This window comes from Ochotona princeps, chromosome 17 (genome assembly GCF_030435755.1).
Source record: "Ochotona princeps isolate mOchPri1 chromosome 17, mOchPri1.hap1, whole genome shotgun sequence".
NCBI classification, from domain to species: domain Eukaryota; kingdom Metazoa; phylum Chordata; class Mammalia; order Lagomorpha; family Ochotonidae; genus Ochotona; species Ochotona princeps.
The window spans coordinates 46,224,024-46,236,823 of NC_080848.1; the positions used below are offsets into that span (position 1 = coordinate 46,224,024).

The 12,800-nt window shown below is 59.2% G+C and overlaps 2 protein-coding genes across 2 annotated transcripts; one reads left to right on the plus strand and one right to left on the minus strand.

Annotated features, from left to right (window-relative positions):
- Positions 1-4,493: 4,493 nt before the first annotated feature.
- MFAP4 (microfibril associated protein 4) lies at positions 4,494-7,320 on the plus strand. The gene is made up of 6 exons (XM_004599642.3): positions 4,494-4,564; positions 4,777-4,858; positions 5,116-5,270; positions 5,686-5,782; positions 5,872-6,054; positions 6,416-7,320. Exons 1-6 carry the CDS (start codon positions 4,559-4,561, stop codon positions 6,661-6,663), a joined length of 771 nt encoding a protein of 256 aa, XP_004599699.1. The 5' UTR covers positions 4,494-4,558; the 3' UTR covers positions 6,664-7,320.
- A 379-nt stretch (positions 7,321-7,699) lies between these two features.
- On the minus strand, positions 7,700-12,488 carry MAPK7 (mitogen-activated protein kinase 7). The gene is made up of 7 exons (XM_004599641.3): positions 12,346-12,488; positions 11,798-12,034; positions 11,145-11,310; positions 9,195-10,273; positions 8,390-9,081; positions 7,956-8,089; positions 7,700-7,858 (listed from the first exon to the last, which is right to left on the minus strand). The coding sequence occupies exons 2-7, from the start codon at positions 12,027-12,029 to the stop codon at positions 7,705-7,707; spliced, it is 2,457 nt and encodes an 818-aa protein (XP_004599698.2). The 5' UTR covers positions 12,030-12,034; positions 12,346-12,488; the 3' UTR covers positions 7,700-7,704.
- Positions 12,489-12,800: the final 312 nt, after the last annotated feature.

Below are 12,800 nucleotides of genomic sequence, written 5' to 3' on the forward strand. Positions count from 1 at the left end.
AGGCCTGACTACACATGAGAGGCTGACATACCAAACCAAAGGCAGCCCTAGAAGCCAGCCTGGGCTACTCACCTCGATGGGTTTTGGATCTCCCCACTGCTCTGTCTTGACCCTCAGAGCTCACTCCCCAGGGCTTCAGTGTCTCCTGGTCAGAAAAGCAGGAGACCGCCACGATACAGGGGCAGGCCTGGGGACAGTCAGGCAGCAGAGGCAGGTGCACTGTGTCAGCCTGGTGTATCTCATTGATAACAATGCTCACTTATGGGTCTGGTACGATGGGAGTACTCCCTCTGATATCTTCAGAGAGGGGACCAACTACTGCTGTGTGCCACCAAGATTTCTTCCCAGGAGAGCTCAACTAATTCCCCAACCACAGTGGGCAAAGGGCACACATGTTCATTAAAAAACTTTAGGGTCAGTGCTGTGGCATACCAGGCTAAGCCTCTACCTACGGCATTGGCACTCCATACGGGTCCCACTTCATGTCCCAGATGTTCCACCTCTGATCCAGTTTGCTGCTAGTGGCCTGGAAATCAGCAGATGGCCCAAAGCCTTGGGACCCTGTAACCACATGAGGGCACCCATATGAGGCTCCCGGCTTTGCACCAGCCCAGCTCTGCCCTTTACGGAAGTGAACTGACAGATGCAAGACCTCTCTGTCCTCCTCTCTCTGTAAATTTGCCTTTCAAATAAAAATAAATCTTATTTATTTATTTAAAAGATTTATTTATTTTATTACAAAGTCAGATATACAGAGAGGAGAAGAGACAGAGAGGAAGATCTTCCGCCCAAAGTCTCAGCCCCCAAATGAGCACAACGACCGGTGCTGCGCCGATCCGAAGCCGGGAACCAGGAACCTCTTCTGGGTCTCCCACACGGGTGCAGGGTCCCAAGGCATTGGGCCGTCCTCAACTGCTTTCCCAGGCCACAAGGGAGCTGGATGAGAAGTGGAGCTGCCGGGATTAGAACCGGCGCCTATATGGGACCCCGGGGCGTTCAAGGTGAGGACTTTTTGCCACTATGCCACGCCGCTGGGCCCAAATAAAAATAAACCTTAAAAAAAGTCATTTTTTTCAAGTCATAAGCAAACTGTGCCACTCCTGAGCTGCCTTCTCTCTGCTGCTGCCACCTCCTCCCTTTCCCATTCCTGTGTTTGTGTATTACTTGCATAACCCAAAGTCCCCAGTACTTCGGACACAATTTATTAGTTGTTTCGAGGACTAATTTTTTTCATTATTTTCCTTTTTTGTAGTCTTATGCTAAAATTAGCTGGCATTTGCTGAAAGAGATTAGGATTAGATTCAGCTGTGTGTTTACAGAGACCAAACAGAGGCTCAAACTGCATAGAAGTTTCTTTCTCTCCCACGTGAGAAAGACCTAGAAGAGCAGCCCAGGACTGGCCTCACCAACGCACCACAGCCGAGGAACCCCGCACACGCCGAGCATGCCTCATCCCCACTGTCCTGGGTGGCGGCGGGACCGAAGGGGAGGACAGACGCCTGGATGGGGCATTCTTGCTGTTATCATACCTATTTTGGCATCTTTTTAAAAGAATATTTTTTATTGGAAAGTCAGATATACAGAGAGGAGGAGGAAAGACAGGAAGATCTTCCATCCAATGATTTACTCCCCAAGCGGCCACAACAACTGGATCTGTGCCAATCCGAAGCCAGGAGCCAGGAGCCAATTCAGGGTCCCAAGGCTTCGGACTGCTTTCCCAGGCCACAAGCAGGGAGCTGGAAGGGAAAGCTGGGCCACAGGAATTAGAACCAGTGCTCATATGGGATCCTGGCACATACAAGATGAGGGCTTTAGCTGCTAGGCTATCGTGCCGGGCCCTATTTGCTTCTTTTTTTTTTTTTTTCTTTAACAAAGATTTATTCATTTATTTAACTTCTGATGCAACAGCCAGGGTTGGATCAGGCCAAAGCCAGGGACCACAAGTTCCATCTGTCTTCCACGTGGTTGATAGCACCTGGGCCATCTTCCTGTTTTTTCCCCAGACAGAAGTACAGCAGCCGGGACACGAACTGGCATCTCCATGGTATGCTGATGTTGCAGATGATGGTTTGGCTCCCTATGCCACATCATTAGTCCCTTCTAACCACATCTTATTGGCTAAAAATCACATACATGACTTCATCTAGCTAACGTGGAGGCTGGGCAAGGGATTCAGGTAAAAATCAGGGTCTCGCTGAGATGACCAAGTGAGGAATGGGAATTGAGAGGAAGCCAAATGGCCTGTCCATAGACGATAAAAAAATCACGTTGAAGGGGCCTGTGTTTTAATGTAGCCAGTTCTTGTCCTGGCTACTCTATTTCCAGTCCAGCTCCCTGCTGACAGCAGTGACGATGGCCGGAAGTTTCCGAGCCACCATCCACACGGGATACCTGGATAAAGCTCCTACTTCCTGGCTCCTGTCTGGCCCGGTACTGGCTATCATGGCCATCTCGGGAATGAATCAGAGTATGGAAGATTTCTCTCCCTCCCTTTAACCCTAACGTTCAAAATAAGATTCTTTTTTAAAAATCGTGTTGAAGACAACCTAATCACAAAACAGTTATGATGTTCATGCGGTTGATAGGTAATAATTACTAAACAGTTCATCCCAACGTGGTGAACACAGCCTGTGCGCGGCCACTGATCTGAACTAAGCTCCTAACACAGAGCCTAAAGCAATGCTGAACCAGAGCAGCAGCTGTGGCTGAACTGCAAGAGGTTCTGGAAGCACTTAACCGATTAAGCCGTCTCCAGCCCACACTCCCGTTCCCCATGAAGGCTGTCAGATCGTGTCACTGGAGCAAAGCCTGTGACGAATAGGCTTCATTTTGGGGGACTGCCCGACCCACAAACTGCTTTTGTTTTGCTTTGCTTTCTTCTGTCTCGTTTATAATTGCCCAAGTCAACTCCGTTGAGTTTAATTAGTTTAAGATTTTCCCTTTTAAGAAGTGAGTGCTGTTCTTGGAGCCAGACACACATTGCTTAATCCTTGCCACACCCCTGTAAAGCAGGCGGTATTACTGTCCCTGAACAGCGGAGGGGACCGAGGCAGACAGATGAGGACATTTGCCGAGGTCAGTGAACGGGCAGAACCTGGGTCTGCTTCCAGAACACACACTCTGGAACAGGCATCGGCAATCACAGGCTTATCTGCCCACTCAGGGGAGAGAACGCACCCAAGCCTTGGAGTGTCACCCACACAACAAATGTACCTGACATGACATCGGCAGTTCACTGCCTGTGTTTGCCACTGGTTAGGGGCAGAGACCATGCATACTGGGGCAGTAGCATGCAGTGTAGCACGCAGTAGGTACTCCAGAAATGATTCATGGGCCCACTGTGTACCAGGCCCTCAATGTGCAGAAATGAGGGACGCAGACCCTGCCCATTAGTACTCAGGGTCCAGAGGAGCCCGGTGTGCCAACAGTACCAACCAAGAAAGACACAAGCCTGGCACGGCTGGACCATAGTTCCCATGTCCCTCACAGTGGACATGGTACTGAAGGCAGGCTGTAGCCCAACCTGAAATTCCCCAACCCATTCTAGGCAAAAGATCGGGCCACAGGTAGCCACCAGAGGCTTGATCAGGGGGTAACAGAGCCAGTTGTTTCTCCAGGTGATGAACTAAAGGTGGGAAGGAAGAGAGTGACCAGAACCCGGACACGGCCGCTGTGGGGACACGAAGCAGCCCCAGTGAGAGGAGGGCATGGCAGAAAGCAGAGAGCCAGGAGGGGAGGGTGGGCTTCCAGGCCTGAGCAAATGGGAAATGGACTGATGGGGTGCGGGGGCAGCAGGCAAGGGGGTCTGGAAAAAGGAAGGAGGGTCAGGGTGAGGCGAAACAAAAGCTGCCCTGATGGGCCAGGGAGCTGGGGGAGGGGGTAGGAGAGGGATGGCCAGAGCCAGGGAGGAGGGCCCGGGAGGGGGCTGGAGAAGGCCCTGGCTTGAGCTGGGGCAGACAGAGCAGTTGGCCGCCGGCAGCCTTGTGCTCATGGCTCAGCAATGTCCTGGGCCTGCCAGGAGACGGCCTGGCCCTCACTGCCCCGGCCCCCACCAGCCCCAAGCCAACTCCCACATCAGGAGCTCTGAAGCCGCCCCCCTCTACCGCCCCTCAGAACTGAGGCACACCTCCGCCCAGCCTCCTCCTCTTCAAGCCTCCCCTGGATAGTGGATGAAACACAGGCCAGACAGGACTGCAGAACAGCCATCTGCAGGGGGCCGCCAGGAAGTGGGGTGGGGGGACCCAGGTCCAGCAGGCGGGCAGGCAGGCAGGCAGGCAGGCGCAGGAGAGAGGTCCAGGGAGCAGGGGAGCCAGCAGGGGAGTTAACCGTCTGGTCTGCCCGACAGGCCTAATGAGACCCAGGTGGTCGTTGGCCCCTCTCAGGGAAAGCTGAAGCTTCTGCTGGCCTTGTGGGGAGGGGGAGAGAGAGGGGGGTTCTGTAGCTCCAGGAGGCGGGGCGAGACGGCCCGCTCGGGCAGGGGGGCGGGGGCAGTGCATAACTTGGACCGAGGCAGTCTGGGGCCTGCAGACACCCAGCTGCTCTGAGCCGAACGCACAGCATGAAGGTAGCGAGCGGCCGGGGGAGAGGCCCCTTGCCAGGGAAGAGGCTGTGAAGGCCTGGGCTGTAACTCAGAACTCTTCTTAAGCTCGGAGTGTCCCAGGGAGCAGAAGTTCAGACTGGAGCCAGGTGGCCTGCGCCACCAGGAGACAGATGCAGAGGGATGGGGGGGTCTGGGGCCAGCAGAGGAGCCATGCTGACCGGGTTTTCGGTCACCAGGCTCTCCTGGCCTTGCCGCTGCTGCTGCTACTCTTCTCGCCACCACCCTGCACCCCCCAGCTCTCTGGGATCCGGGGAGATGGTAAGTAGCACTGTGCTGGCAGACACAGCCAGGCTGACCCACACTGGGCAGAGCGAACACTGCTCAACCGGCAGTCGCCTGCCCCAGGAGGGGGGGGACCCCACCTTTGAGCATCCCCTACCCCTTGAAGAAATCACGCTTCTCCAGTGTGCCCTGGCCCTTCCCACTCAGAGCGGGAGGAGAGCAGGGGGGAAGACACTGAGGTAAATTGTGGGGTGGTACCCGAACCCTCCCCTCATTGTCTGTGACACCCCCAGCTTTGGAGAAGGTGTGCCTTCAGCAGCCGCTCGACTGCGATGACATCTATGCGCAGGGCTACCAGGCAGACGGCGTGTACCTCATCTACCCCTCGGGCCCCAGTGTGCCCGTGCCCGTCTTCTGTGATATGACTACTGAGGGGGGCAAGTGGACGGTGAGTGGGACGAGGTCTTGGCTGGGCGGCCCCGAGTTCTCCAACCTGTAAGCCTCACCTTTAGGGTGCGCTAACTGCGTACATGCTCAGCTGGTTTCAGAGCGGCTGCCTGAGGTGGTGAGCAGGTGAATGCGCGGAGTTCTCCAGTCCCGGGCTGGTACTGGCCCAGTGCAGGTCACAGAGTCAGAACCAGCACTCCAACAGGTCCACCTGGATTCCAAAACACTCCTAACCACTTTCCCTTCCTGCCTCTCCACACTACCTCCGCTGTGTGAGAACCCAGCTGGGTGCTGGCACTCACCCGCTCAAGGAGCAGCATGTGCCTCGTGTTGGCAACTCCCGACCCTGGCTTGGGCCTTTACCAGTCCTTGCCTGGGATCCCCGACCATCCAGGTCCGTGTCCCTTGCGCTCCAGGTTTTCCAGAAGAGATTCAATGGCTCAGTGAGTTTCTTCCGGGGCTGGAATGACTACAAGCTGGGCTTTGGCCGTGCCGACGGGGAGTACTGGCTGGGTAAGGGATGGCCAATTGGCTCGGGGGTAGTTGGGGTGGCTGGCCCCGAGCCAGGTGCTGGCTGGTTGACAGCTGCCTCTCCTCCCCAGGGCTGCAGAATCTGCACCTCCTGACACTGAAGCAGAAGTATGTGCTACGGGTGGACTTGGAAGACTTTGAGAACAACACAGCCTTTGCCAAGTACGTGGACTTCTCCATCTCCCCCAACGCAGTCAGCGCTGAGGAGGATGGCTACACCCTCTACGTGTCAGGCTTCGAGGATGGCGGGGCAGGTAGGCCCTGGGTCTCGGTAGGGATTTGAGGGAGGTGGAGAAGGCAGGGCTGGCTCTGCTTCTTGGCCCCTGTCCCCCTCCAGGACCCTCCTTCAACCTTCCTGGGCTTGGCAGCTTCACTGCTGGCTGCAAACCAGCTTACCCTAGCTTGGGCCCCAGCCTGGAGAGCGGCCACGCTGGCCCTGCTCCAGGCTGCTCTGTCAAGGTTCAGCTGTCTGTCTCGTGTCTGCCCAGCATCTGGCTCAGCAACAGGGTCCCAGGCTGCCCCATGAGCTTTCTCGCGGTGCCCCCAGGGCACCCTCCCACTGGGGGATCAGCACCTCGCTGCAGCAGCCCCTTCCCTCCACCCCTCCCCCGCCAGGCGACTCCCTCTCCTACCACAGCGGCCAGAAGTTCTCCACCTTCGACCGGGACCAGGATCTCTTTGTGCAGAACTGCGCGGCCCTCTCCTCGGGCGCCTTCTGGTTCCGCAGCTGCCACTTTGCCAACCTCAACGGCTTCTACCTGGGCGGCTCCCACCTCTCCTACGCCAATGGCATCAACTGGGCCCAGTGGAAGGGCTTCTACTACTCCCTCAAGCGCACCGAGATGAAAATCCGTCGGGCCTGACGGGCTGGCTCCTGTGGGCCCTGCCTTCCCCGGCCGCCCTGGGGCTCCCTCAGCTATCCTCCTGCTACTCCCTTGGCCCCCACGCTCCGGTTTCTCAGGAGGGGCCTAGCGGGGTCCACAGCCCCCGCTGATGCCCATCACACCCCTGCAACATCCACCTAAGCCTGGCACTCCACCTCAGACCATGCTGCCAGCGTCTCCCAACTCATTCTGAGGCACGGCCGGCCGGCCTAGCTGGGCTCCACGACACCCTGTGCCAAGAGCGGAGAGCCAGGAGCCGTCCTCTTTGCCACAGGCCCATTGTTAATCTCAGCCAGCTGCCTCTCGCAGCTACCTCTGGCTGAGGCCACCCCAGCTGCACGCTATCCTCCCTCCACCAACTCTGTTCCCTGAGGGAAGCACCAAGGATGGTCCCCATTCCCCAAGCCCTAGTTCATATTCAACTTGCCCCACCTTGCCTGTCCCACAGTCCCAGCCCCTGCAGCTTGATGCCCCCGCCCCCAAATAGCCACAGCCCAAGCAGATATGGACAGAAGGTCCCCCCCTGCTCTGCTGCCGCACCCCCAGAGCTGATATGAGACCAGAGGAGGGGCAGAGGACCAGCTCTGGGTGGGACAGGTGGGGAGTGGAAGTCTCAATAAATCCTGGGGACCTGGATGAACGGCTTCGGGCACACAGGTGTTTGCTTCGCCCACCAACGTGCGCACCTGGCTGCTCTGTGCTCCTCTACAGGCACAGCCCCCAACTCCAAGAATAACACCTAGAATCATGTGCCAGAGGTAGCCTTATATTTCACAGGCCTCGTTTTGATGGCAAAAAGACAGCAATAATAATATAATTATAATAGTAATTTAAAAAACACAATACTGAAAAGAATCACTCCTAGGAAGCCGCGGTTTGCTGATCCGTCATGGCTCGGGGGTGGCTCAGGTGGCTGCTTAAGGCTGAGGGTGGGTCTGAGATGAACCTGCAGTTTGTCCAGGCAGGGCCTCACCTGCCGGGCCAGGAGGCCTGGAGTGGAGCCTTCCTGGGGCGGGGCGGTCAGGGATCCTGGAGGTCAGGCAAGTCGGCCAGCAGCATCGGGGAGTCCATCTGGATCTCTCGCTGCAGGGACTCGATGTCGGCAGGGTTGATGCCATGACCTTCCAGCCAGTCAGCGAGCAGAGAGGCCGACAGGGAAGCCGAGTCGGCCTGGCTGGAAGGAAAGGTGGCGGAGGCAGAGGCTTACCACCTGTCCCACGAACTAGGGCCTCCTGCCCCACAGCGCCATTCCAGAAGCTCCGTCAGCTTACCCATCCTGGGGGCCGTCAGCCACACCCATGTCGAAAGACTGGTTCAGGAATTCTTCCAGGTCAAAGCCAACGCCATAGCCAGCCCCGCTGCCCTTCGGAGTGCCCGAGAACACGGGGGGCAGGGGGTCCTCCACCTGCAGGGGATGGTAACAGGTCACAGCAGAACACCAGCAAGTACAGTCAGATATGCTGACTGCTCTACCCAGAGACAGTCCCTGGGCCCGCAGAGCACCAGCGGGGCCTTCCCAGATGGGATTTTGCTAACATCAAACACACAGCCTCCTCCTCAGTATACGCTCCTTCCAGGAGGGGGGGATGAGCTGAAAGGGATAAGTGTCATGTCTGGGCAGGTCTTGAGGAACACACCCACTTCCAGACTCATTTACCCTCAGCTCAAAGCCGCGCATCCCTGGGACCCGGGCCCTTCCTCTAACCTGTGACTTGGACAGCTGCTGGGTCACGAGGCTGACATCGGGGGACTCAGATGTAGAAGGCTGCAGGGCAGCCCTGGGGTCTGGCGGCGGAGGACCAGACGGGAAGTAAGGCAGAATTCCTGAGGTGCTGGGGCCTGGCAAGCCAGGGGCTGGCACAAGTGACTGTGGGGCTAGGAGGCTGGTGGAGGTGGCAGTCTGGAGTGAAGTTGGGACAGGGATAGGCACAGGAGGGCCCGGGGGGTGGGGCACGGGGCCTGGGGGTGGGCAGGTGGGCTGGGGGACAGAAGCGGGGCTGGAGCCTGCAGGCTGCAATGGGGGACCAGCAGGCTGGGCTACAGGACCAGGGGGAGGACTGGTGGGGTGGGCTGGGGGAGGCATCGGTGCTGGAGCAGTGGCTGGAGCCACAGTGGGGGCGGGGGCGGGGGCCACGGTTGGGGGACGGGCCATGCGAGTCCAGCGCTCCAGCAGGCTACGGTCATTATCACTGAGCACAAGTCCAGCCAGAGGGTCAGTGGAGGAGCCCCCAGCGGCCCCCGCCCCACGCTCCTTCCGCTCCCGCTCCTGTCGCCGCTTCTCTCGCTCCTTGGCTCGCTCCTGTCGCCTCCGCCGCTTCTCCTCCCGTTCCCGCTGGCGCTCCTGGGCTGTCACAGGTTTCCGAGGCTCAGGAGCCTCCAGGGGGGCACTGGGTCCATCTGCAGGGAAGTTGGGCAGGGCGGGGGAAGGTAAGAGCCTGCAGCCCTGTGTGAAGCAGAGACACCCCCTCTGCCACCCCAGTCCTCAGGCAGCTGCTCGGTCCACAAGGCACCTCTGAGTCGGCTCCGCAAGGACTTGAGCAGTGCAGCTTTGAGGGCGGCCTTGGTGTTGTCGGAGATGGCGCCCTCTCTTTTCGGCGGGGTGGGTTCGCTGGCTGGTGGGGGTGGCTGCAGGGTCAGATCAATGGTGTCAGGTGCAGGGCCAGAGCACGGCGGCGGGACTGGTGGAGGTGACTCCATGGCACAGTCCCCACTGGGAGCCCAGGGGCTGGGCATCTCAACGTCCGGACAGCCAGGCTCACTGGCCACGGGCTGCAAGGCAGGCTGGAAGCGGATCTGCTGGCGGATGCCCTCGCGCCGGGCATGGAAGTCCTCAATCTCGGCCACAATGGCCTCCTTAATGCGCTCGCGGGTGAGGGCTTCACGATCAAAGGCGAAGTCGAAGGGTGGGGCACAATCAGGCTCATCATCGGGATCATGGTACTTGGCCAGGAAGGGATGGCGGAGGGCAGCGGCTGCCGAGATGCGGGCACTGGGCTCAAAACGCAGCATGCGGCCCAGCAGAGAGAGGGCCTGCCGGTCAGCACCAGGGTACACGGTCTCCCAGGGCACAGGCTGGCGTGGCGGCAGGCTCTGGATATAGGCCCGCACCCTCTCAGCCCCCACGGCCTGAATCACAGCCGGCGACGGGGTACCCAGCACCGTCATGATCAGCTGTAGCTGATGCACGTAGTTTTTGCCTGGGAAGAGCTGGCGCCGGGCTAGCATCTCGCCAAAGATGCAGCCCACGGACCAGAGGTCAATGGCCTGGGTGTACTCATGCAGGGAGAGCATGAGCTCGGGGGCACGGTACCAGCGGGTGGCCACGTACTCGGTCATGAAGTACTGGTGCTCGGCGGGAGACGTGCACAGGCCACGGGCCATGCCAAAGTCCCCAATCTTGAGCTCACAGTTCTCATTCACCAACAAGTTGGAGGGTTTGAGGTCCCGGTGGATGACCTGCGCCGAGTGCATGTACTTGAGGCCCCGCAGCAGCTGGTAGAGGAAGTAGCGCACGTGCTCCAGCGTAAGCGGCTGCGAGGAGTGGATGATCTGGTGTAGGTCGCTCTCCATCAGGTCCAGGACCACGTAGCTGGCAGGGGAAAGGCAAGGAGGCATGGGTTCTCCACGGCCCGGCGACCAGGAGCAGTCTCCCGACACCGGGGCCTAGGCGTATTGATGACACCTTACTGAAGGACACTGAATCCCAGATTTTCTCACACCTAGTTTCCTCATCTGAGACACGATGGGGCTGGACAACAGACTTCAGATTTGCGAGCTGATTCTACTGTTTGGCTGCTTGAAGGACTACAACGAAAACTCTAAAAGCATATCCACTTCCGACGGGGAAGTATTCCGTGATCACTTAGGGCCGTCTGCCACGGGAGCAGGATGAAGGGCAGCATAAACTTTGCCCAACATTTGAGAGTTTACATGCTGAGTTTCAATGAAATCACAAACCTGGGGCTGGCACCATAGCACAATTGGCTAATTGTCTGCCTTCAAGCACCAGCATCCCATGTGGGCGCCGGTTCATGTCCCGGCTGCTCCACTTCCCAGCCAGCTCCCTGCTGGTGGCCTGGGAAAGCAGTAGAGAACAGACCAATGCCATGCGGGAGAGCCCGAGAGAGTTCCTGGCTTTCGATCAGCTCAGCTATGGCCGTTGCAGCAACCTGAGGAGTGAACCAGCAGATGCAAGAGCTTTCTTCAGCTCTCCTCTCTAGAAACCTGCCTTTCCACTAAAAATAAACAGCTCTCAAACAAACAAGAAAAACAAAAGGAAGAAGATACTGTAACCCCTCTACCCCTCTTGAGGAATAACAGCTGTCCCCGGCAACGCCCTCATGGAGCACTGGCCTTGGGACTGTGAAAATTACCCCAGCCTGCCTCACCACAGGTCCAGCTGCCCTTCCGAACGTGCGGGAACACAGCCCCAGCCCTGCCCTGGCCCTCGGGCTCCTTACACGGATTTGAACTCGCCATAGGGCACGGTGGGCCTCAGAATGTCCTTGATGGCAATGATGTTGTCGTGTTTGAAATGTTTGAGGATCTTCAGCTCCCTGAGGGTCCGCTTGGCGTTGGTCACCACGTCGAAGGCATTAGGGATCTTCTTGATGGCCACCTGCTGGCCTGGGGAGCAGGGAAGCGGCAGGTGTTTGGGGACCATACGGCCACTGCAGGCCCCTCTTAGCATTGCCCTGCAACGATGCAACCCACAGCAGCTCCCACACGCCTACTACACCTACTTGGTACTAGGCCCACATCAAATGCTCTCCAACACGTTAACCTTAACCTACCCTGGGTAGTAGGTCCCAAAAGCTCCAAGTCACACACCAGGAAACCCGGTTCAGGAGCTTGCCGGAAGCCGTGCCCCTTCCACCTCCAGCACACTCTGCATGTCAGACAGCCCACCCCTTGGGCCATGTGTCTCTCAGACACCAAGCACGTGGCATTCAGGATCAGGGAAATATCCCCCAACGGGGAGGCAGGCTGGTGGGATGGCGAAAGGCCATTTCAGGGACTGTTGGCAGACTTGGAACCTGCCACCTGCAGAAACCATTTCTAGAACCAAACCGGGGCCATGGCCCGGTCTTTGCCTCCCAACCCGGCCACTCACCGGTGAGGCGGCGGCGGGCAGACGACACCACCCCGTAAGCCCCGTTGCCGATGGTCTCGATGATTTCGTACTCGTCCCCCACGTCGAAGGTCACGTCGAAGGAGCGGGCTTTGAGCAGGGCCAGGTTCTTGGCAGCGACGGAGGCCGCGGTATGGGTGGGCTCGGCCTTCACTGACCCCGGGGGCTCCCCAGAGGCGTCCTCGCCGTCTTCCTCCTTCAGGGGCTCGGCCATGGTGTCTGCATGGAGATGCCGGTGAGAAGCACTTGCGACCCCCTCCCTCCTGTTCCCCCTGGGGCCTCAGTTTCCCCTCCGTGGGATGGGGAAGCAGGACCAGGGCACTTCCTCCAAAGTTCCCAATCCGACGGCAGCCGGCCACCGGGACGACAGGGGACGGGGGCTGCTGGCCTGCAGGGGATATCCGACGCCGGGTGGGAGTCGGGGCCCCGAACCCGGGTCGGGGTCTGCGGGGGGCAGGGCGCGGCAGTGCGGCGCCGTCCAGGAAGAAAGGGAGGGCGGGGCGCTCGGGGGCGCTCGGGGCCTCGCTCACCGAACGGCGGCTCCTCGGGTCTTCAGGAAGGCCCCACCGGCTTCCTCGTCCCCAGCCCAGAGGTCTGCAACAGCCGCCCTCCCACTTACCCAAGCACAGCGGCCACCACCGTACAGCCGCGCGCCGCCCAGCCCATCCCCGCCGCCGCCCCGCCTCCCAAGACCACGCTCCCTGCAGCGTCTGGCCAATCACGAAGCGGCCTCCGCGGAGGGTCCCGCCCCTGATACCTGCGGAGACCAATCAGGACGCACAGGCCGAGGATGCCACACCCCCACACCACCACCACCCCGCAACGCGTGCCCGCCCGAATCCGCCTCGCTAGAGGGGGCCGCCCCGCCGGGGCGCAGGCCCTCGACGCCTGCGCATTGGCGGCCCCGGGGAGCATGCACTCGACGCCTGCGCGCTGGCGGCCCCGGGGGAGCATGGACTCGACGCATGCGCGCTGGCGGTCCTGC